General features: G+C 45.6%; 1 protein-coding gene across 19 annotated transcripts in view; it reads right to left on the bottom strand.

Moving 5' to 3' along the window:
• The window catches only part of LOC139538886 (microtubule-associated protein 2-like), a 167,047-nt gene that overhangs the window by 26,900 nt on the left and 114,866 nt on the right, over positions 1-25,281 (bottom strand). For 11 of the 19 annotated variants that reach the window (XM_071341419.1, XM_071341417.1, XM_071341427.1 and 8 more), the window contains 7 exons: positions 17,817-17,903; positions 15,629-15,706; positions 13,653-13,874; positions 9,204-9,518; positions 4,519-8,034; positions 3,164-3,424; positions 2,492-2,635 (listed from right to left, as the gene is read on the bottom strand). In XM_071341419.1, coding sequence (XP_071197520.1) covers positions 2,492-2,635; positions 3,164-3,424; positions 4,519-8,034; positions 9,204-9,518; positions 13,653-13,874; positions 15,629-15,706; positions 17,817-17,903 — 4,623 coding nt within the window. Of the gene's footprint in view, positions 1-2,491; positions 2,636-3,163; positions 3,425-4,518; positions 8,035-9,203; positions 9,522-13,652; positions 13,875-15,628; positions 15,707-17,816; positions 17,904-25,281 lie in introns of all 19 variants that reach the window. The other 8 variants (XM_071341431.1, XM_071341435.1, XM_071341425.1 and 5 more) reach the window with 6 other exon arrangements.

Raw genomic sequence — 25,281 nt, 5'->3', positions numbered from 1 at the left:
GCTTTTCGGTGTAAGTTTAAGAGGCTGTGGTTACATCCTAAAGGGCACCCTGTTCGCTAGGGGCTCTGGTCAAAAGTAGTGCACTATATAGGGAATATGGTGCCATTTGGGACTAATACTGTCCTGCTCTGGGGAAATGCTGGGAGAACACACTTCTTTCACTGTAGTTATTTCACAGCAAACAAGTTGCAATCATTACAAAGGTTAAAAGGAGACAGATAAAGTTAGGCGAGAGGGTAAGAGATGGAGAATCTGTTAAATACAGAGAGAAAGAGACAAAATAGTACACATACAGTTGAAGTCGGAAGTTTACATACACCTTAGCCAAATACATTTAAACTCAGTTTTTCACAATTCCTGATATTTATTCCTAGTAGAAATTCCCTGTCTTAGGTCAGTTAGGATCCCCACTTTATTTTAAGAATGTGAAATGTCAGAATATTAGTAGAGAGAATGATTTATTTCAGCTTTTATTTCTTTCATCACATTCCCAGTGGGTCAGAAGTGTACATACACTCAATTAGTATTTGGTAGCATTGCCTTGAAATTGTTTAACTTGGGTCAAATGTTTCGGTTAGCCTTCCACAAGCTTCCCACAATAAGTTGGGTGAATTTTGGCCCATTCCTCCTGACAGAGCTGGTGTAACTGAGTCAGGTTTGTAGGCCTCCTTGCTCGCACACGCTTTTTCAGTTCTGCCCACACATTTTCTATAGGATTGAGGTCAGGGCTTTATGACGGCCACTCCAATACCTTGACTTTGTTGTCCTTAAGCCATAACTTTGGAAGTATGCTTGGGGTCATTGTCCATTTGGAAGACTAATTTGCGACCAAGCTTTACCTTCCTGATTGATGTCTTGAGATGTTGCTTTAATATATCCACATCATTTTCCTGCCTCATGATGCCATCTATTTTGTGAAGTGTACCAGTCCCTCCTGCAGCAAAGCACCCCCACAACATGATGCTACCACCCCCGTGCTTCACGGTTGGGATGGTGTTCTTCGGCTTGCAAGCGTCCCCCTTGTTCCTCCAAACATAACGATGGTCATTATGGCCAAACAGTTCTATTTTTGATTCATCAGACCAGAGGACATTTCTCCAAAAAGTAAGATTTTTGTCCCCATGTGCAGTTGCAAACCGTAGTCTGGCTTTTTCATGGCAGTTTTGGAGCAGTGGATTCTTCCTTGCTGAGCGGCCTTTCAGGTTATGTCGATATAGGACTCGTTTTACTGTGGATATAGATACTTTTGGACCTGTTTCCTCCAGCATCTTCACAAGGTCCTTTGCTGTTGTTCTGGGATTGATTTGCACTTTTCACACAAAGGTACGTTCATCTCTAGGAGACAGAACACGTCTCCTTCTTGGGTGGTATGACGGCTGCGTGGTCCCATGGTGTTTATACTTGTGTACTGTTGTTTGTACAGATGAACGTGGTACCTTCAGGCGTTTGGAAATTGCTCCCAAGGATGAACCAGACTTGTGGAGGTCTACATTTGTTTTCTGAGGTCTTGGCTGATTTATTTTTATTTTCCCGTGATGTCAAGCAGAGACACTGAGTTTGAAGGTAGGCCTTGAAATACATCCACAGGTACACCTACAATTGACTCAAATGATGTCTATTAGCCTATCAGAAGCTTCTAAAGCAATGTCATCATTTTTCCGAAGCTGTTTAAAGTCACAGTCAACTTAGTGTATGTAAACTTCTGACCCACTGGAATTGTGATACAGTGAATTATGAGTGAAATAATATGTCTGTAAACAATTGTTGGAAAAATGACTTGTGTCATGCACAAAGTAGATGTCCTAACCGACTTGCCAAAACTATAATTTGTTAACAAGAAATTTGAGGATTGGTTGAAAAACGAGTTTTAATGACTCCAACCTAAGTGTATGTAAACTTCCAACTTCAACTGTAACTCTGAAGCAGTAACATTAAATTACCAAACAAACCATCTCCCAGAAAAGAGAAACCTAGAATGAACATGGGAGCTGAGGAGAAGAAAGATGCAATTCAAAGTAAATAGCAAATAATAAAAGAAATCCAAAAAGTTGAGCGACTGACTGTTCCCAACAAGCACATTTGAAAAATGAAGTCAAATGAAAAATGTATAACAAATTAGTTTATTCTAATAAAATGCAAACACTGAAAATGACAAATTAACTAACAAATGAGACAGAATAAAAATGTATAGATGAACAAAATAATTTAGCAAAATTTAACAAAAATAGAAGCTTCAAACAACTGTAAGGATGAGGTTAATGTCGAGTACTTTGTAAAACTGCTGATGTAAAAAGGGCTTTATAAATACATTTGATTGATTGATGAGATGAGAATGTTGATATTTGCAGCCACATTGCAGATGCCTCCCTGGCCCAGCCAGCGGGTGTGCATTCCAAATGGCACCCTATTTCCTATTTAGTGAGCTACTTTTGACCGTGCCCTATAGAGAATAGGGTGCCATTTGGGACGAAACCCAGGAGTGGATGGTCACCTGTAGGTTTCCTCCTAGCACAGGGGTGGGGTTGGGGCTGGGCGGGACGTGGGTGTCGGACCGCAGTAGGCTTTAACACACTCTTCCGTGATGGAGAGGAGCGCGTCTCTGCTTTCTTAGTCAGCTCAGTCTTCTTGATCACGGCTAGGAGAAGGAAGAGGTAAAAACATAGTTCAAGGGGAAAAAAGGAAGAATGTACAAGTAGCATCAGAAGGAAGAGTGAGAGATAGTTAAAGAGAGAAAAGGAAGGAAAGGACATAGTGTGGCACAATGGATTGGTAGGACAGACACCCACCAAGAGAGGCTCTCTGAATGCCAGTTAACATTCATCTGAGATCTTAAAGGCTTTCAAAGATGATAATCTTTGACAATTAGAATGAAAGAGAATAACAAAATCTGTCAATTAATAATATATAACTACAAAGTCCTGTATAGAAATGTTTTTAATTATTGGTTTCCCAGACACATATCCAGCCTTGTCCTGGACTAAAAAGCTATTTCAATCGAGATTCTCCACTGAAGTATCTGGGAATCTGGCCCTCTAGAGTACACCACTTCAAATAAAAGATAATTTAATAATTTGTCAATTAATAATGTATAACTACAAATAATTTACAAAAATAAAATAAATAGAGTAACAAAATGATTTGGAGAGATACTGTAGTTCTGAACCTTTTTTCTTCTTGATGTCTTCCCTGGGGATATAGACCGTCTCCTTGCGGATGGCTTTACGTTCAGGGGTGGAGACGCACCCCTCGCGCCCCTTCACACGCCCGCTTTTAGCCTTGGGCTTCACTGGCTGCTTTTCCTGCTTCTGCTGCTGGAGAGTCTTGTACTTCTTGACTGGTGGGGCTGGGACTCGGTCGGCTCTCAGGGGTTCGATCTGCTCGGCAGCCATGCTCATGTCATCATCCACATCTACAGTGGAGAGATCTAGGTACAAAACAGACATGGTAAGGTCATCATCATGCAGTTGTACTATGGACACAACACGAAATATGGGCATAACACTCATAACCTGGATAAAACAGTGTTGATGTGTAATTTTGTTATCATGATGAAATATGGGCATAACACTCATAACCTGGATAAAACAGTGTTGATGTGTAATTTTGTTATCATGATGAAATATGGGCATAACACTCATAACCTGGATAAAACAGTGTTGATGTGTAATTTTGTTATCATGATGAAATATGAAGTCTCCACTGTGAAAATATTGCAATAAACATGAACAGGTATCAGATCCATATATTTCAAGAAACCAGGCGTTTGTCCCATGTCCCTACTTCAAAGAAGAGGCATTACTTGGGTGCGATGACCCTCCCGTAACCCAGACGACACTGGGCCAATCATTGTCGGTTGTGATACAGCCTGGGATCTAACCCAGGTCTGTAGAGACGCCTCTAGCACTGCGATGCAGTGCCTTGGACCGCTGCGCCACTCGGGAGTCCTAAAAGCTTTTCTTTTTTTTTATAGTGTGTGTTTACTACAGATGGTAATGTGAAGAACAACATGACTAGGATATCAAATTAGGATATAGGCCAAGGACTAGATAAAGTGTATTTTTAAGACTACTTTTTGCTACTACATTCACCACTTTTAGTCTTGAAATCTTTGGTTGTTTCCTACACTGTGCATCCTTAAAGGACATGGGTGGGGCTAAGGCTTAAGAGGGTGTGAACGATGCTAAATGGGTGTAGACAAAGAAGTGCTCTCCAGTAGGTGTACCAAAACATTAACAGGCCATTAACAGGCCATGTCTTTCAAAGCAGAATTACTTTCCCATTGTTCCTCAACTGTAGTGTATGATATACCATTTTCTAGCTCTGAGTCTCTACTTTTATCCAATGTAAAAAACACCATTACAAATGTTGCTACATTGGACCGAATCGAGACGGTCACATATTGACTATACTATTGCATTTTTAAACCACTTATTATATTATTATTTGTGGTCATTAAAGCATGTAATTTATCTGTCATTGAAACATGTATTATTGGATTATAACAGAGAGAAATCTCACCTTGAGTGTCGACCCAAGAGCTGTCTAGGATGGAGTCGTCCATGGTGGTCTCATCTCTGTCGTAGCTCTCTGTCTGTCCCTCGGTCTCCAACTGCACCTCCTTCTCTGGGGAGGGATGCACCTCCTTCTCAAGGGCCTCCTCTGAGACATCCCCCACCTCCTCCAGACTAGCTGCTTCCATGATCTCCACCTCCTGGGACTCCTCCTCCTCCTCCTCTGGTGTCTCAGGCTCAGGCGGAGCGGAAAAACGCACGCTGTGTCCTGGCTCCTCACCCTCGTCGATGGTCTGGACTACAGTGATGAAGTCATCTTCTACAGTCACCACTGACTCTATGGCAGCTCTGGGTTCTGGAACATCAATCACCGCTGCTCCAGCCCCTGCCAGAACTTCACTATCTTCCTCCTCCTCTTCCACCTTGTTTGTCATTCTATCCTTCTCAACATTCTCTTCTTTCTCTACAGGCATTGATGGTTTTATCTTTATCATGATTTCCTCTGGTTCCACTGCCTGCTCTGTATCCTCCTCCCCCTCCTCCCCCTCCCCCTCCTCCCCCTTTTTCTTTTCTTCCATGGTCTTCTCTTTGACCTCTACAACCTGCTCCTTCTTCAGCTCCTCTTCGCTAACTTTCTCATTCTCTTCTTCTGTGGTGCTCACACCACCACCTGACACAGATGGAGACGTCGTCATGACGTCAATCTTTGTTGGCGTTGTCTGACCTCCCGTCTGTTTAGGTTTCTCTATTTCCGTAACTGAAACCTTTTCTTCTTCTGTGGTGCTCACACCATCACCTGACACAGATGGAGAAGTCACCATGATGTCAACCCTCGTTGGCATTGTCTGACCTCCTGTCTGTTTAGGTTTCTCTATTTCCGTAACTCGAACCTTTTCTTCTTCTGTGGTGCTCACACCATCACCTGACACAGATGGAGAAGTCACCATGATGTCAACCCTCGTTGGCATTGTCTGACCTCCCGTCTGTTTAGGTTTCTCTATTTCCGTAACTGGAACCTTTTCTTCTTCTGTGGTGCTCACACCATCACCTGACAAAGATGGAGAAGTCACCATGATGTCAACCCTCGTTGGCTTTGTCTGACCTCCCGTCTGTTTAGGTTTCTCTGTCTCTGTAACTGGAACCTTGTCTTCTTCTGTGGTGCTCACACCACCACCTGACACAGAGGGAGACGTCCCCATGACGTCAACCTTCGTTGGAGTTGTCTGACCTCCCGTCTGTTTAGGTTTCTCTGTCTCCGTAACTGAAACCTTGTCTTCTTCTGTGGTGCTCACACCACCACCTAACACAGAGGGAGACGTCCCCATGACGTCAACCTTCGTTGGCATTGTCTGACCTCCATTCTGTTTAGGTTTCTCTGTCTCCATAACAGGAACCGTGTCTTCTTCTGTGGTGCTCACACCATCACCTGACACAGATGGAGACGTTGCCATGACGTCAAGCTTTGTTGGTGTTGTCTGCCCTCCCGTCTGTTTAGGTTTCTCTGTCTCCGTAACTGAAACCTTGTCTTCTTCTGTGGTGCTCACACCACCACCTGACACAGATGGAGACGTCACCATGATGTCAACCTTCTTTGGCGTTGTCTGACCTCCCGTCTGTTTAGGTTTCTCTGTCTCCGTAACTGAAACATTGTCTTCTTCTGTGGTACTCTCCACGGAGGAGGCTGGGGAGGGCCTAACGGGCCTGCCGATCCTGTCCTTGGCAACTCCAGTCAGTTGGTAGACGTCTTCAGCATCCACCTCCTCGTATGCCTCCTGGTGCACCAGGAACTTGTCCTTCACCTTCTCCCTGAGCTCCTGCAGCACCCGCTCCTCCTCCATGCTCAGGGGCCTGTCCTCCATCTCCAGCCGGCGAATCTGCCTCTCATAGGCAGCCATCTCAGCATCTGTCTCGGGTCCGTTGTCTCCTAGCTTCTCCTCCTCTTCCAGGGTAACCGTCACTGTAGGAGTTACAAAGGACTCGGCTGACTTCAGAGCTGAAGCTGGCTTGTCTTTTTGGTTTTCCATGGAAACATTTTCATGGCTGATCTTTTTGTTGTCTTTTTCCTCTGAAGCTGAATCCTTCTGTCCCATTTGTTTGGTTTCTTCTTTTTCTTTGGAACCGGCGCTCTCAGCTAACTGACTGGTTTTCTCGTCTTCGGCTAGTTTGTCTCTGGCGTCGATTTTCAGTTTCTCCTCCGCCATCTTTTCCTCCAGAGCCATAGGGGTAAAGCGCTGGGGCGGGGAGTCAATGGGACTATGGAGGTCAGCAGGGGAAGGCATGGGCCCTGAGTACTCACTGAACACACAGTAACCCAACTCCTCCAGCTGGCTCTCACTCTTGGCGAGACTCTGGTTCTGACTCTGGTCCCCCAGAACCAGGTTAGCCAGGGAGTCGCTGCCAAGGCCTTGGGCGTCCGCTGGTACAGACTTCCTCCTCATGATCTCAGGGTCAGTGTTCTCAGAAGCCAGTCTAGACCTGCTGCCCGCAAGGTCCAGCATTTCAGGTAGATCAGGAGCCATGACTGTCCCATTTTTGTAGTAGTATTTGGGTGGGAAGGGAGATTCTGGGGACTCTGACCCCTGGGGGCTGGTCTTTTCACCGGGGGTCTCTGTTGCTGTGTTGTGGGGAGGAGACGAGGAGTCGGACGTGACTGAGGCTGCTGTCTCCAGGATCAGGGGAGGGAAGGGTGGTGGCTCCTTCTCCACAGACGGGGTGGTGACTGGGAGATAGTTGGCAGACTCCTCCAGACTGCCGCTGGTAAAACACATGATATCCGTGGCCAGTGGGGAGAAGTTTCTAGGTCGTCCATGACCACTGGGATCCATCGATCCAATTGTAATGTTGAGAGAGTAGCTTCTTTGATCCAGGGCCAGTTTCCCAGGAGACAGCCTACATTCGTTACTCCTGTCCAGTGCCGGTAAGGTCTCCTTTTGATCTCCCATCGAACTCTTCTTGGTGTCTGATTTCTCCTCCACTGACTGTGTTTGTGCTAGCATGCTATAGTTGATCTCAAGGGGTGACGGAACTGTTGGGGAACTGCTCCCTAAGACCTTCTTCTCTTCTCCTGCAGTGCTCAGTTCATAATAACCTTCTGCTTGAACCCCCTTGGATCCCTCGTCTGGCTTCAGGGCCGAAGTCTCGAAATAAGCTGACATGCCCGATTTGTCTTTGTTAGAGTCAGATGGGACACCTTGTCCTTGACCTCGGTCTCCAGCTGTAGTGAACCCAGACCCTGAATCCGTTGTGAGGTTACTGGACTCAAGAACTTCCACTGACGGCTGCTTCTCTGAGACTGTTTTAGGTTCATCCAGTATAGACATTTTGCTAAGCTCTTTGGCTTGGCTCTGGCTGTTTGAAGGTAAAGGGGACAGAGAAGGGGAAGGGGAAGCCATGTCCGTTTTGGGGATCAGGGGTGCTGCTACGTGGACCCCGCTGAGGAAAGCTGGACTCTCTTGTTCAGTGAAGTCTGGGCTGAGGGATCCACTCCTCTCGCTGTCTGGTTTGTCCGTGTCCATCTTCAAGGCTGTAAGTTAAATCTTTAGTAGTTTGCTTGGTTTTGCTTCAACATTCAGCTATTAAAGGTAGGATACTTTGTTTTAGGTCAGCCATTTTAACCAGGGCCAGCCATACTATCACAGACACAGGCAAAGCTCTGCTCCAGACTCAAAGCCTGTTTTCACTTACTGTAGCACAATACAAAAATCATCGCGCATCACTGAGGCAGGACAGGAGCATGAGGCGGAACCCATGAGGCGGAACCCACTCACTGATGGACGGAACAATGGCATGGAACGTGACGGAACGTTATGGAACCGGAATGACGGAACCGGAATGTGCAGGCAGCCATGGCGTTGATGGATGAGAAGAACCAAGCAATGAGAAATGGAATTGACGACTTTACATATCTAATAAAGGGTCAAATAATAGCCTTTCTGTCATTATTTCCAGGCTTTATGGAGAAATCCTAATGATTTTTATTTAGCTAAATGTCTGCTTTACACCCTGATTTTTTATTACATATTCAACTATTACCTTTGAGGACAATGTACAATCATCTATCATCAAATTTTGATAGAATAAGTTGTATAAGTTCTAATTTTATTTCAAGTCGTTAGTATAAGGTTTTTAAGATCAACTAAGACATAAATATATTTCAACAATAGGAAAAATGACAGAATAACACTATTGACACAATATCTAAAAGATGAAAACCAGTGAAATGGCAATAAAAACACTTGATATTGATATTATTACGAAACACAGCTGAATCCAATAGAGAACGAGTGATTTACATGCTATATAAATGAGGCATTTTAATGGCAAACATCACTGGCAGAAAGCCACTGAGCAATGGGTTAACACCAATGAGACATCAATACATCGGTAAGTAGCATCAGAGAAGGGAAAGCTTGGTTGGGAGGATCGGCGACATTTCATTAATACACAGACACGAAAAGCCCGGCCTCAAAAATTGCAGCTAAAAACTGAAAACAAAAGCAAAGAGAAAGCAAAAAGGAGTAATCAGGAAGAAAGTTTTAAAATATGGCTCCTAGCTTTCACCTGTGTTGCCTTGCAGCCTTTAGCAGAGCGTAGCGGGGGTGGTATTCCCTTAAAGCCTAAATTATATTATTGTCTACATACAATACAATAACATGCAGCCTGGGAGAGGAGAGAGAGGACAGACAGACACACCTTCCTCAGGACTCTCCTCCTCCCCCTCAGCCTCTGCCACCTCCTCCTCCTTCTCCTCCACCCTCCCGTTAGGGCCTTCTGGGGCGGCACTAGCTGCCTCTGCCTCCACGAGTGGCACAGTATGGGCCTCGCCTATGGCCTCTGCCTGCTCTAAGGGCTCGGCTGGGGGGCTGTCCAGCTCAGGCTCATCCCCACTCCACAGCTCCTCAAGAGCTGCCGCGATTTCTGCTGCTGCCCCTTCCATCTCCTCCTCCTCCAACATCAACACCTCTTCCTCCTCCTCCTCGAATGTGTCTGTAAGAGCCTCGACGGTCTCTACTTTGTATAAAAGAAGTAGACATCAAGACTACGGGTTGGCAACACAGACTTGGGTTACATAGCTACAAATCGGTGGGACACTTTCAGCTCTGTAAACTGTACTGTATACTGTATAGAATCTATTGTAGACAGAGATAGATGCACTGGTCACAGATGTTGTAGCGTATGAGTGAGTGACATTTCTCCCCCGGTCATGTGGTTTGTTTGGGTTTGGACTGTATGGGATGTGTTGGATCATAGAGTTTAAGCATGCAGAGGCTTTTCTATATATTAAAGATATAAAATCATTCTGAAAGAAAGATAGATACTGGTCCAGTACACTGTTGAATATTCTTGTAGTTTTATTGAGTGCAATTGTGTCAGCGTAAACCCAAAGGTCTTCGTCAGGCTATAAAAGAACCCTCACCTCTGTCTGTAAAATCTGCTGTGGATCGATGTTATCAAAATGCACACAATGGCCATAGTTTGTCTCTCTCTGTCACACACGCACCATGCCGACACACCCATCAGGCTATTTCCATTCAGACATACCTTTATCAGTAAGAAAATGCATGCGTGATACACCATAACAGTCTTTTGCAAGCAAAGTTGTGTACTGTAGCTATACAGTACATTCTACATTAAGTGGACTTGGCCTTCCCATTGTCAATTGAGAGAAGAGCCACAGAAATATATCAGAAATCCTACTCTCACCGCATCCAAGTTCTGTAACCATAACCTGAGTTGATCCGTCAGTCAGCATGTGAGGGATTGTGGGGTGTGGGCACTATGTTCCAAAAGGGTTCTTCGGCTGTCCCCATAAGAACACCGTTTTATTTCCAGTTAAAACACGTTTTGATTTCAGGTAGAACCTTTTTTGGTTCCATGTAGAACCCTCCGTGGAAAGGGTTCTACAAGGAACCAAAAAAGGTTCTACCTGGAACCAAAATGGGTTCTTCAAAGGATTCTCCTATGGCCACAGCCAAAAAAAACTTTCACGTTCTAGATAGTATAGTGTATGCAGAGACGGAGACAGACAGTGGCTCCAAGGAGAACATGTCCTTTATCACTGTTCTAGGATCAGCCCTGGATCAGTAATCAATCCTCCAAACCCAAACCATTAGAAGATACGAAACAGATCCCCAACAAGCATATCCTCACATCCTCTCTATGTGATCAGCACACACACCTAAAGTTCGATAATTCTATTGCGTCTCCCTAATCCATTCCATGTGGATTAAGGGGCTACAGTATACAGCGCTGCAGTACTGTTCTGCATGCGGAGGATGCTCTGCACAGTGATGTGTGATTGATTTCTTTAACTCTGGGCCGGGGGTGCCTCTGCTCCTAACTCCTAAGCTGTCATGTTGACTATGAGGTGCGAATTCAGATTCTGAAATCCTGCTTAGAGGCAGAAAGATGCTGCTCAACCCAACAGGCTTTATGCGGCAGCGTTACGCTTGCCGTCGCCATGCGGCACGGTGCTCAGGGTTTTATATTACACCAGGCGGCTGGGCTGCTGTGTGTCTGTGTGTCTGTGTGTGTGTGTGTGTGTGTGTGTGTGTGTGTGTGTGTGTGTGTGTGTGTGTGTGTGTGTGTGTGTGTGTGTGTGTGTGTGTGTGTGTGTGTGTGTGTGTGGTGTGTGTGTGTGTGTGTGTGTGTGTGTGTGTGTGTGTGGAGCAGGGCAGTGACTGGATGTGGCAGCAGTGTACAGCCTGCTGGGTCACATCACAGCAGGGGCACTCTCTGCACAGGGAGAGGAGATAGAGAGGAGGGCTGATGCCTTATGCCGTCCGCACGCTTCTCAGCCCAAACAGTTTGGAACAGTTAGTGCATACAGTATATTGTGATGACATTGTGTGACGTTTTTGTTCGTTTTGAACTTTGGCAAGAGTTTTTATGGCTGTTCGGGCACACACAATATTTTCTTGAGGCAAGCCTGTCGGTAGCCGAAGACTACGCCCCCTTGTTGGCGATTTGGCCAATAGTAGGGTTTCTTCAATGAAGTGCCTATTGTCATTCGGCCTCATAAATCTTTTCACTTGAGAAATACTGCACCAAACATCCTAGACAGATGCAAAATTGCGCGACTAAGCTCTTCATGGCAAAAACGTCAAACCTCTAAGAAATCTGTCATTAATTATCTTAGATTAATTGTATTTTTAAGAAGTGAATACTGGCTATGATGTCTCAAAATGGACAAACAGTACTAATGCCGCTTTTTATTCGTTTTTCAAGCGAAAGTCTTTAAAGGGAGTATGCGAGCACACTCGTTCGGTTCAGCTAGCTGAGCTCGGCTAGGCACCAGCCAAACTGAAGCATGCTGACGCCTTTATACAGTCTGCAAGCTGGAGACATAGAGGCGTTGTTTCTCTATAATAATACTAGCCACCTAGCAATTTTATGAAGTTGCCTTTAGCTAGCCCACATAGGTTCCCAATCTCCCAACTAGCCATTTCATGCTATCAATCAAGTTTTTATTTTACTAGGCAAGCCAGTTAAGAACAAATTCTTATTTTACAATGATGGCCTACCCCGGCCAAAGCCTCCCCTAACCCGTACGACGCTGGGCCAATTGTGCACCACTCTATGGGACTCCCGATCACAGCCAGTTGTGATACAAGCCGGGATTGAACCAGGGTCTGTAGTGACGCCTCTAGCACTAAGATGCTGTGCCTTTGACCGCTGCGCCACTCGGGAGCCCCAAGTTAGTGTTGCTAACTTGTCTAACTATCTTAGCTAGGATGCCTGTTGGCAAACTTTATAAAAGCAAGCAATAGCTAAATGTAATGAATAAGTCTCACATTCCTTTTAATCTTTTACCCAGATCTTAGCAGATGCAGAGAAGCATATTTAGTTTCTTAAAAAAAAAAACTGCAGTCAGGAGGATACAGACAGCACAAGAGATATGCTTGGATATGCAGAAAAATATACATATTTTTTACATAGAATTAAGCATATTAATTATGGCTCTATATTGCAAAAAGCTGTTTCAGGTGTTTGAAAAGTGTAAAATTGCAGGGGACCAAGCCACCTCCCGGATCACCCCCTCAGATGTTTGCGGTACATGGAGCCCCTTCATCCAGCCTACTACAGAAAACATTAACTTCAGCCTTGATGAGGTGCTAAGTAAGGACTTGTCTTTGTCGACTAATACTAGAAGCCTTTTGAAGTTGTGAGAGAGCGTATTAAGAGTGTGTGTGCTGTGTGTCCTCTGAGAGCATGTGTGTGTATTTGCAGTGCAGTGTGTGTGTGTTGAGCTGAACATCGTCCTGTGGTTCCGGTGATCTACAACGTGTGTGTGTGTGTGTGTGTGTGTGTGTGTGTGTGTGTGTGTGTGTGTGTGTGTGTGTGTGTGTGTGTGTGTGTGTGTGTGTGTGTGTGTGTGTGTGTGTGTGTGTGTGTGTGTGTGTGTGTGTGTGTGTGTGTGTGTGTGTGTGTGTGTGTGTGTGTGTATGAGCGGGTGGTGGGACACATGAGAAGGGAGGGCTCAGGGATGAGTTTGTCTTTGAGGGAGCGATGACAGACAGAGACATAACACATGGCATGAAGATGTCACAGACCGGCAGAGAGGAAAACATGTGCATGGAACAAGTCTTAGTTCATGCACAACACTCCTCTGTATATTGCTGCAAGCCATTTGGACCACAGCAAGTCCTGCACCTGCATGCCACTCTGTTTACATGATTTGCATATGGCATTTTTTTTTTACCTGTATGCATAAACATTTTATGATATGCATCCTTGCAAGTATGCACATGTAGGTTTAAGAATTTTCTCAGCCAAATTTGTGTTCAAATTAAAAATGAAATCAGTTAGGTTTATATTCATCGGATCACTTTGATAAGTGACAGGATGCTTCCGGAGGCAAAGTCGACTACAGGGAACAAATGGCTTTGATTGAGATAAATCACAACAAACTAGATCATCTAAACATCACAAAACATGAAAGTGCTCAGGTTCTTTGAACTAATTGACACCACAGGGACACAAACAAACACACGGACGGACGGACGGAAAGACGGAGGTTATTGGTCGAACCACAGAAAAGGGCGATCGGGGGTAAAAGAGAGGGAGAAAGAGGAAGGTAGGAGGAAGAAGGGAAGATAGAAAGGAAGAATGGCGTACGTAGAGGAACCATGCGCGGTTCACCTTGGATCTGTCTAAAGGCAGAGGCCAGCACTGTGGGCCGAGAGGAGACCGAGCGATCCCACTCAGGGCTGAACAAGGGGTGATCATAGTATTCCTCGTCAGAGTGGTAGGGGTCATCCTCGGGCATAGACACAGAGATGGAGGGGGCGAGGAACTTGCACCTCTCCCGAGAATTTTGGAAGTGGTGGAGAGGGCAGGCCTCCTCCTCCTCATCCCCTACATCTACAAACAACAGACACACAGGAGAAGAACGTACTGCAGGGGAAATCTGGACACACAAAGAGAGAGAGACAGACAGGGAGAGGGAGAGGGAAAGACACACAGAGAAACAGACAGGGAGGGAAAGAAATTGAGGAAGGGGGAGGGAGGTAGAGGGACAAACAACAGACACACAGGAGAAGAACGTACTGCAGGGGAAATCTGGACACACACAGAGAAACACACAGGGAGGTAGGGAGGGAGGGAGAAGGGGGTATAGAGGGACTTAGTGTTGGGGAGAAAGAGAGAGACTGTGGAGAGCGAGGAAGAGAAAGTAGTAGAGATAAAGAGAAAAAAAAACTAAGGGAAAACTAAGACAAAGGGTGAAAGAGAGAGAGAGAGAGAGAGAGAGAGAGAGAGAGAGAGAGAGAGAGAGAGAGAGACAAAAGAGAGAGACAAGAGAGACAAAAGAGAGAGAGAGAGAGAGAGAGAGAGAGAGAGAGAGAGAGAGAGAGAGAGAGAGAGAGAGAGAGAGAGAGAGAGAGAGAGAGAGAGAGAGAGAGAGAGAGAGAGAGAGAGAGAGAGAAAGAAGCAACAAGACAAAGAAACAAGGACAGTGACCAGCAACTGAAAGTGACTGAGTTTGGGGTCTGCCATAATCAGAGAGAAGATGGGACCACATAGTCAGAACAATTTAACAGGGACCGTGATGTAAAGCAATGTAACAATGACATCCATTGAAAGCTAGTGTTATTGGGCCGACTGCTGCAGTGCTGATGAGCAAAGTGTTGTAGTGCTGCCAGTGGGCCGACAACTTTGCTTGCTGGCTGAGGTATTTACTCACTGCCCCGAGTAAAACAGTGGTTCCAAGGTGTTCATTTATAAACATACTTCAATTTCTATAGGAATTGATAAAGATATTTAAATATAAGGGAGATTGCTACGTAATAAGGTAGGAACAGAGGGAGTTTCCATTTTCTGAACATCAGGAAGCTATGTAGCTAACATGTAAATTCAACCACCAGTCTGTCTGAGCATGGCTGGCTCCTCCCACAATCTCTGTCATAGGTCACATGGTCCACTGCAGTCAGACTTGACTAAACAAACACAGATCAGGTCAGGCACGATCAGAAACAAACCAGGAAGACAAACAAGCATGGGCAGAGAACAAGAAAAAACTAACAAGAAGACATGCTTAAACACAGGACAGAAGAATAAAGACAAATACACATAAGTGGAAACAAGAGAGGTTAGGAAGGCAAACAGACTACCAGAGTTATATCTGCAAGGACAGGAGGGGAGGATGATGAAAGTCAAGGGAGAGGAAGGATGCCGGTGGGGGGTGAGGAAGAATGAGGATGGGTGAGGTCATGCGAAGGTCATGCACTGGCATTCAGAGACGACTGGTCAGGGAAGGGGGGAGGATGAAGGAGTATGGGCTTGTGGATGGAGGGATGGAGGTAAAGAAGTGATGAAGGTGAAAGCTGTTCTAAATCCGGGGTAAAAAAGGAAAATGAGAAGGGAGAGGACTTCTGTTCAAAGAAAATGAATGTCTAAGAAACACTTCCTGTGTTTGGTTTCCTGTTTCTGTCTAACCATATGACCCAGGTAGGGAGCCTCTGTGATTGGTTCTTCTGAAGGTGACATATACAGTATCCTCCAATGGGGCAGAGGAATGGGGTTCCAACTCGTCTCAGCACGGTCAAATACAACTCCACTTCACATTCACTCATGATGATAACACATCTCTCTCTCTCATCACTCTCTCAGGACCTTACCTTGATCCAGGGGTCCGAAGCAGTGTTCAGCAGCAGGTGAGGGAGGAGGGGAGGGAGGCAGGTTCGCCGTGTCTTCAACTACAGAAAACCAGACAGAGGGAGACAATGTATAGGGAGTGACGTTTGGAAACAGCTAGTGTGTGTGTATCTGTGCATGTGTGCGTCGAGGTAGTAACTGATAAAGCCTGGAGTATCTCTCTCTCTCGCTCTCGCTTTTTCTCTCTCTCTCTCTCTCTCTCTCTCTCTCTCTCTCTCTCTCTCTCTCTCTCTCTCTCTCTCTCTCTCTCTCTCTCTCTCTCTCTCTCTCTCTCTCTCTCTCTCTCTCTCTCTCTCTCTCTCTCTCTCTCTCTCTCTCTCTCTCTCTCTCTCTCTCTCTCTCTCTCTCTCTCTCTCTCTCTCTCTCTCTCTCTCTCTCTCTCTCTCTCTCTCTCTATATATATACTGCCAGAGCCCTGCAAAATGACCTCCAGCAGGCCACAAATGTGCATGTGTCAGCATATGGTCTCACAAGGGGTCTGAGGATCTCATCTCGGTACCTAATGGCAGTCAGGCTACCTCTGGCGAGCACATGGAGGGCTGTGCGGCCCCACAAAGAAATGCCAACCCACACCATGACTGACCCACCGCCAAACCAGTCATGCTGGAGGATGTTGCAGGCAGCAGAACGTTCTCCACGGCGTCTCCAGACTCTGTCCCGTCTGTCACATGTGCTCATGTGCTCAGTGTGAACCTGCTTTCATCTGTGAAGAGCACAGGGCGCCAGTGGCGAATTTGCCAATCTTGGTGTTCTCTGGCAAATGCCAAACGTCCTGCACGGTGTTGGGCTGTAAGCACAACCCCCACCTGTGGACGTCGGGCCCTCATACCACCCTCATGGAGTCTGTTTCTGACCGTTTGAGCAGACACATGCACATTTGTGGCCTGCTGGAGGTCATTTTGCAGGGCTCTGGCAGTGCTCCTCCTTGCACAAAGGCGGAGGTAGCGGTCCTGCTGCTGGGTTGTTGCCCTCCTACGGCCTCCTCCACGTCTACTGATGTACTGGCCTGTCTCCCGGTAGCGCCTCCATGCTCTGGACACTACGCTGACAGACACAGCAAACCTTCTTGGCACAGCTCGCATTGATGTGCCATCCTGGATGAGCTGCACTACCTGAGCCACTTGTGTGGGTTGTAGACTCCGTCTCATGCTACCACTAGAGTGAAAGCACCGCCAGCATTCAAAAGTGACCAAAACATCAGCCAGGAAGCATAGGAATAGAGAAGTGGTCTGTGGTCACCACCTGCAGAACCACTCCTTTATTGGGGGTGTCTTGCTAATTGCCTAACATTTCCACCTTTTGTCTATTCCATTTGCACAACAGCATGTGAAATGTATTGTCAATCAGTGTTGCTTCCTAAGTGGACAGTTTGATTTCACAGAAGTGTGATTGACTTGGAGTTACATTGTGTTGTTTAAGTGTTCCCTTTATTTTTTTGAGCAGTGTATATATATATCGCTCTCTCTCTCTGGTTAATCCTTTAAAGCTCCTCTGAAAGTCACTGTAAATAGTAAAGATGTGAATAAATACTATAATGGCTGTTTTTTGCTGAGTAATTCCTCCAATGAGCATTATCTGCTGGAAATGTGATGAACTGTAATAGTAAATTAGCTAACAGTAGTAATACAAGTACATTACAGGCATCCTTATAACAGACAGCCCATTTAAAGCAATTCAGAATTTAAAAAAAACAGCATAGTGCTTCTCTTCAGTGACGTCAAGGCTGGCTCACACACTAACCCTCCATAGATGTACGATGACAGACGTCGCATCCCGGGATAGAGAGAGGCTACTACATGTTGAGGGTCAGTGTTGCTATGTGGCCTCCAGAGGGCTGATCTGGGATATACTCTGCTCTGGGCTTACTCCCCCAGCACTACCACCATGGTAGATCTACTCTGACAGCTGTCCGGACCTGACACGGCTCTCTAACCCCTACACGCATACCACCAACAGCACCATTTCTGTCCACTGACATCGGCCAAAAGGACCTCTTTTTTCACACTCAGAATCGCTATGCTTCCTCTGGAGGGGTGGGAAGGGCCGGGACATGTCAAGAGTGTGTGTGTGTGTGTGTGTGTGTGTGTGTGTGTGTGTGTGTGTGTGTGTGTGTGTGTGTGTGTGTGTGTGTGTGTGTGTGTGTGTGTGTACCTGAGGGCAGTCTTGTCTCCTGTTCTCCCTTCAGTACTGCCACTGCCTCGGCTGTCACCTCCTGCACGATCCGCGCAGATACTTGCTCTGTGACACCCACACACAGGAACACACACACACACACACACACACACACACACACACACACACACACACACACACACACACACACACACACACACACACACACACACACACACACACACACACACACACACACACACAAACAGTCGTCAGTGACATGTCTAAACCAACCATATCTTGTCAATCATAGTGTGTCAATTAAATATTAACTAAGGTCTGTCCATATTGATTGATAATGCATTTAATGATTGCTTTCTGTCTATCTAAGGCAGATATTTTTTGGGGGGGGTTCTCTACATATTAAACAATCTATACTTCAATCTATACTTGGAGCATTGGCAGCGTTCTAACTGCAGAAATCACCATGGAAACACAGCTTCAGGCAGGAAGACAGCAGCCACAACTACTGGCCAATCAGAAATGGTCTTGGGCCTGGGCCTGTGATTGGCAGATAACTTTGAGCCAACAATTGTGTGGTCTGCCCAGGGTCATACTAACTATGAACCAAACGAAAGCAAAGGAAGCATGTTTCGTTTTTTTGTTGCAAAATGTTTTGCAACGGTGTGCACTAATGAATACGACCCAGATACCCTCCACTGGTCAGAAACTATTTTATCTAGATGATAACTTTACCCATTAGACCTACAGATGTAGGATCTTAATTTGATCACTATTTTGTTGCTGAGAATTTTCCTGCACGGCAGTAGTGTATTCGAGGTTTAAAAACTGTCAGACATTATTTGTCCTAACATAAAATGTTTATGTTGACGAAGCAAAAGTGGGGAGCTCTGGTGGAGCGTCGCACATTAAGGAAAAAACATTGCAGCGCATAGGATGCTGTTCTAACGCACGTGCAATGATGTCCAAGGGAAATAAACAGGATTCATTGTTTGCAGGAATGTCTTTGTTGTTGTAATAATGCAAACCGACGTGGTAGTTTCACCATTAAGGATTCCAGTTTTAACGTTAGCTAGTGCTAGTCGGCTGTATTTCTCCTTCTATAGCAATGGTTCCCAACCAGGGGTACTAGGACCTATCCACAGGGGGTACTTGAGAAGACTCATGAGATCATAGGCCTACTGGTCAAATGAACATGAGGGGGTACATTCAGGGCTACACCGGGCAGAGCAAAATTCTGTTGGTGGTACAGTAACCAAAAAAGATCAACCACTGTTCTATAGCTTGGTCTCAGTCTTCTTTCTAAATGGTGAGTCAAACATGTTTTCAGCTCTTTTATTTCCATAACTGCTCATGTTCTCATGGCTCTCATCTCTCTGCAGCAGACATATAGTGAGCAATATGTTTGGAACATTGAATCGCAATGACATTGCAGTATCAAATCGCAATGCATATCGTAGATGGCACCTAAGTATCGCGAGGTCCCTGGCACTTCCCAGTCCTAGTGTTTGCATGTGTGTGGGTAGGGTTTGTGGATATACAGTATGTTGTAATTGGACAGCCATACATCCATGACTCCTGTGCATATGGACTCCAATATATACTGTACATCCATATCATGTCCTTTATTTTACATTCATGAGTTTCACTATCATCATTTAGTGTTTTTGAGAATGTCAGTCTTCTAAACCGTGTAATTGACATGGCAACAGTGTATTTCAGTGGGAATAGTTAGTTGGCGGTGGAGAGCTTCGGTGGTCACGACATGGAGCTGTTTCAGGACCATTTTCCACCCACCAGACATGCGCACACGCATGCACGCGCGCGCGCGCACGCGCACACACACACACACACACACACACACACACACACACACACACACACACACACACACACACACACACACACACACACACACACACACACACACACACACACACACACACACACACACACACACACACACACACACACACACACGCACACACATGAAGGCACACACGCATGTGTACCAACACACACACAAACACGTCTTCTGGGAACACTCACACAGCACACTCACCCACTCAAATTATCATGCTTTCTGTGGCTCCATTTCAGAGTGAAAAGGAGAGTGTCATACAGACATGGACAAATACGTACCACTGCCAAACCCAAGTGTCATTGCAGTCAATTTAATCCAATCAACCCAAAACTATTCAAGAAAACGTGAAAACCTGAAAGAGTCCGTTTTAACAACTTCAGTAGAAGTTATACATGCCAAGTATTTTCAAACTAGCTGGAAAATAGAACAGAACAATCGATACTGTAAATCTAGGACCATCAATTAACACCCTCAGATCACCCTGAGATCAAGATCATTAAACTGGATTTCATGTCTTCAATGTCAATCTCTCTTCAACCCAGTGATGTTGTGCCTGATGTACTGAACAAAAATATAAATGCAAGAAGCAACAATTTCAATTATTATTTAATTATTTATTTTTTCACCTTTATTTAACCAGGTAGACCAGTTGAGAACAAGTTCTCATTTACAACTGTGACCTGGCCAAGATAAAGCAAAGCAGTGTGACAAAAACAACAACACAGAGTTACACATGGGATAAACAAACGTACAGTCAATAACAGGCCATAGTGGCAAAGAAATTACAATTTAGCAATTTACACTGGAATGATATATGTGCAGATGAGGATGTGCAAGTAGAAATACTGGTGTGCAAAAGAGCAGAAAAACAAAAACAAATATGGGGATGAGGTAGGTAGTTAGTTGGATGGGATATTTACAGATGGGCTGTGTACAGCTGCAGCGATCGGTAAGCTGCTCTGACAGCTGATGCTTAAAGTTAGTGAGGGAGATATAAGTCTCCAACTTCAGTGATTTTTGCAATTCGTTCCAGTCATTGGCAGCAGAGAACTGGAAGGCGGCCAAAGTAGGTGTTGGCTATGGGGATGTCCAGTGAAATATACCTGCTGGAGCGCGTGCTACGGGTGGGTGTTGCTATGGTGACCTGTGAGCTGAGATAAGGTGGCGCTTTACCAAGCAAAGACTTATAGATGACCTGGAGCCAGTGGGTTTGGCGATGAATGCATAACGAGGACCAGCCAACGAGAGCATACAGGTCGCAGTGGTGGGTAGTATATGGGGCTTTGGTGATAAAACGGATGGCACTGTGATAGACTACATCCAATTTCCTGAGTAGAGTGTTGGAGGCTATTTTGTAAATGACATCGCCGAAGTCATGGATTGGTAGGATAGTCCGTTTTATGAGGGTATGTTTGGCAGCATGCGTGAAGGAGGCTTTGTTGCGAAATAGGAAGCCGATTCTAGATTTAACTTTGGATTTGAGATGCTTAATGTGTCTGGAAGGAGAGTGTAGAGTCTAGCCAGACACCTAGGTATTTATAATTGTCCATATATTCTAAGTCAGAACCGTCCAGAGTAGTGATGCTGGTCAGGCGGGCGGGTGCGGGCAGTGATCGTTTGAAGAGCATGCATTTCGTTTTACTAGCGTTTAAGAGCAGTTGGAGGCCACAGAAGGAGTGTTGTATGGCGTTGAAGCTCATTTGGAGGTTTGTTAACACAGTGTCCAAAGAAGGGCAAGATGTATACAGAATGGTGTCGTCTGCATAAAGGTAGATTAAAGAATCACCCGCAGAAAGAGCGACATCATTGATATATACAGAGAAAAGAGCCGGCCCGAGAATTGAATCCTGTGGCACCCCCATAGAGACTGCCAGAGGTCCGGACAACAGGCCCTCCGATTTAACACACTGAACTCTATCTGAGAAGTAGTTAGTGAACCAGGCGAGGCAGCCATTAGAGAAACCAAGGCTGTTGAGTCTGCCGATAAGAATACAGCGATTGACAGAGTCGAAAGCCTTGGCCAGGTCGATGAAGACGGCTGCACAGTACTGTCTTTTATCGATGGCGATTATGATATCGTTTAGGACCTTGAGCATGGCTGAGGTGCAACCGTAACCAGCTCGGAAACCAGATTGCATGGAGCAGAAGGTACGGTGGGATTCGAAATGGTCGGTGATCTATTTGTTCACTTGGCATTCAAAGACTTTAGAAAGGCAGGGCAGGATGGATATAGGTCTGTAACAGTTTGGGTCTAGAGTGTCTCCCCCTTTGAAGAGGGGGATGACCATGGCCGCTTTCCAATCTTTAGGAATCTCAGATGATACGAAAGAGAGGTTGAACAGACTAGTAATAGGGGTTGCAACAATGGCGGCGGATAATTTTAGGAAGAGAGGGTCCAGATTATCTAGCCTAGCTGATTTGTAGGGATCCAGATTTTGCAGTTCTTTCAGAACATCAGCTGTCTGGATTTGGTTGAAGGAGAAGCAGAGGGGGGATTGGGCCAGTTGCTGTGGGGGGCGCAGAGATGTGAGCGGACTGAGCTTGTTGTCATTGCAGGCAATCTCAACGCTGTGCGTTAAGGGAAGACATCCTACTCCATCATGTGGTACCGTTCCTGCAGGCTCATCCTGACATGATCTGTGTGTGATTTCCTGCAAGACAGGAATGTCAGTGTTCTGCCATGGCCAGCGAAGAGCCCGGATCTCAATCCCATTGAATACGTCTGGGACCTGTTGGATCGGAGGGTGAGGAACAGGGCCATTCCCCCCAGAAATGTCTGGGAACTTGCAGGTGCCTTGGTGGAAGAGTGGGTTAACAATCTCACAGCAAGAACTGGCAAATCTGGTGCAGTCCATGAGGAGGAGATGCACTGCAGTACTTAATGCAGCTGGGGGCCACACCAGATACTGACTGTTACTTTTGATTTTGACCCCCCCTTTGTTCAGGGACACATTATTCCATTTCTGTTAGTCACATGTCTGTGGAACTTGTTCAGTTTATGTCTCAGTTGTTGAGTCTTGTTACATTCATACAAATATTTACATATGTTAAGTTTTCTGAAAATAAATGCCATTGACAGTGAGAGTTTAGTTCATATAAGGAAAACACTTAATGGAAATAAATTCCTTAGGTCCTAATCTATGGATACTGCATGACTGGGAATACGGATATGCATCTGTTGGTCACAGATACCTTAAAAAAAGGTAGGGGTGTGGATCAGAAAAAACTGTCAGTATCTGGTGTGATCACCATTTGCCTCATGCAGCGCGACACGTCTCCTTCACATAGAGTTGATCAGACAGTTGATTGTGGCCTGTGGAATGTTATCCCATTCCTATTCACTGGCTGTGCAAAGTTGCTGGATATTGGAGGGAACTGGAACACGTGTCATACACGTTGATCCAGAGCATCCCAAACATGCTCAATGGGTGACCCTGTTGACCCTTTCCTGAGATGGTTTCTGAAAGTTGGTGCAGAAATTCTTTGGTTGTGCTAACCCACAGTTTCCTCAGCTATCCAGTGGCTGGTCTCAGATAATCCCTCAGGGGAAGAAGCCAGATGTGGAGGTCCTGGGCTGGTGTGGTTCTGCGGTTGTGAGGCTGGTAGGAAGTACTTGCCAAATTCTCTAAAACGACGTTGGAGGCGGCTTACGGTACAGGAATAAACATTCAATTATCTTGCAACAGCTCTGGTGGACATTCCTGCAGTCAGCATGCCAATTGCACGCTCCCTCAAAACTTGAGACATCTGTGGCATTGTGTTGTGTGACAAAACTGCACATTTTAGAGTGGCCTTTTATTGTTCCCAGCACAAGGTGCACCTGTGTAATGATCATGCTGTTTAATCAGCTTCTTGATATGCCACACCTGTCAGGTGAATGGATTATCTTGGCAAAGGAGAAAGGCTCACTAACAGGGATGTATGGAACATTCATGGGATCTTTTATTTCAGCTCATGAAAGATGCCACCAACACTTTAGAAGTCGTGTTTAAATTTTTGTTCAGTATAAATCTAATATGCTGAACAGGAGAGACAGGAGGTGGACAGTGAGGAGAAGAAAAAGAAGAGATAAGTTCACCACAGACCCACTGAGAAAGTATTGACAGATTATTGACAGATTCCTCCAAATGAAATCAAATGTATTTATAAAGCCTTTTTTACATTAGCAGATATTACAAAGTGCTTATACAAAAACCCAGCCTAAAACCCCAAACAGCAATCAATGCAGATGTAGAAGCACAGTGGCTAGGAAAAACTCCCTAGAAAGGCAGGAACCTAGGAAGAAATCTAGAGAGGAACTTCCAGCCTTCACCTCTTTGATCTCAGTCCGACTGACCTAGCAGATCAACCACACAGTGTGACATTCCAACACACACAGTAAAAGGCTGTGTGTCAAATGGTACCCTATTGCCTATGTTGTATGCATAGGAGAAAATACATTTGCCATCTTCAGGTTCTATTACTTTGGTCTCTATCCTGCTTCTTTTGACATGACCATAACGTCATTCTATTCTGGAGACTACAGCTTGGCTATGATGAACTCCCTCCCTCCCTCCAGACAGACATGCACCGCTCACTCCCTCGCCTAGACAGATACCTTCTCTCCCTCGCTCTTCCCTTCTATCCCTCCCTCCCTCGCTCTTCCCTCCCTCCCTCCCTCCCTCCCTCCCTCCCTCCCTCCCTCCCTCCCTCCCTCCAGACAGACATGGCACCACTCCCACCCTCACCACGACAGATTCCCTCGCTCTTCCCTCCCTCCCTCCCTCCCTCCCTCCCTCCCTCCCTCCCTCCCTCCCTCCAGACAGACATGGCACCACTCCCACCCTCACCTCGACAGATTCCCTCGCTCTTCCCTTCCTCTCTCCCTCCCTCCAGACAGACAGACATGCACCTCTCACACCTTCACCTAGACAGATACCTTCTCTCCCTCGCTCTTCCCTTTTATCCCTCCCTCACTCTTCCCTTCTATCCCTCCCTCCCTCACTCTTTCCTTCCTCTCTCCCTCCCTCCAGACAGACATGCGCCACTCTCTCCAGCACCTAGACAGATACCTTCTCTCCCTCGCTCTTCCCTTCTATCCCTCGCTCTTTCCTTCCTCTCTCCCTCCCTCCAGACATACATGCACCGCTCACTCCTTCACCTAGACAGATACCATCTCTCCTTTGCTCTTCCTTTCCCTCCTTCCCTCCCTACCTCCTCACAGACTGGGCAGTGATGTGTCCTGCATCCAGATCAGCTTCTGTCTCAAAGGCACACAACGACACAGGCTTAAACACACCTACCTCACACACACATATGCATGCACACACAGCATCACATAGTTGTTGGGTTCATTCCAGTGAGACAACAGTCTCTACTATCTGACAGCTACACACCACAGACACACACACAAACACATCTAATGTTAATGACAACTGTCTTCTTCAGTCTCATTTCAGCCCTTCCTGACAGAATGATGTTGAGTCAAATTAACAGTTTACAGTGACAACTGTTACTGCTCTTAGCAAGTTTGTATCATTGGCCTTAATACATGAATAATCAATAAAAACATGAATAAATAAAAACATATCAAAATGTATCTCAATGAAATAGCACAGCAGTATAAAAGAGAAGGACATA

The sequence above is a fragment of the Salvelinus alpinus genome, chromosome 14 (genome assembly GCF_045679555.1).
Source record: "Salvelinus alpinus chromosome 14, SLU_Salpinus.1, whole genome shotgun sequence".
NCBI lineage: Eukaryota > Metazoa > Chordata > Actinopteri > Salmoniformes > Salmonidae > Salvelinus > Salvelinus alpinus.
This window is presented reverse-complemented; position numbering and strand designations above follow the sequence as displayed.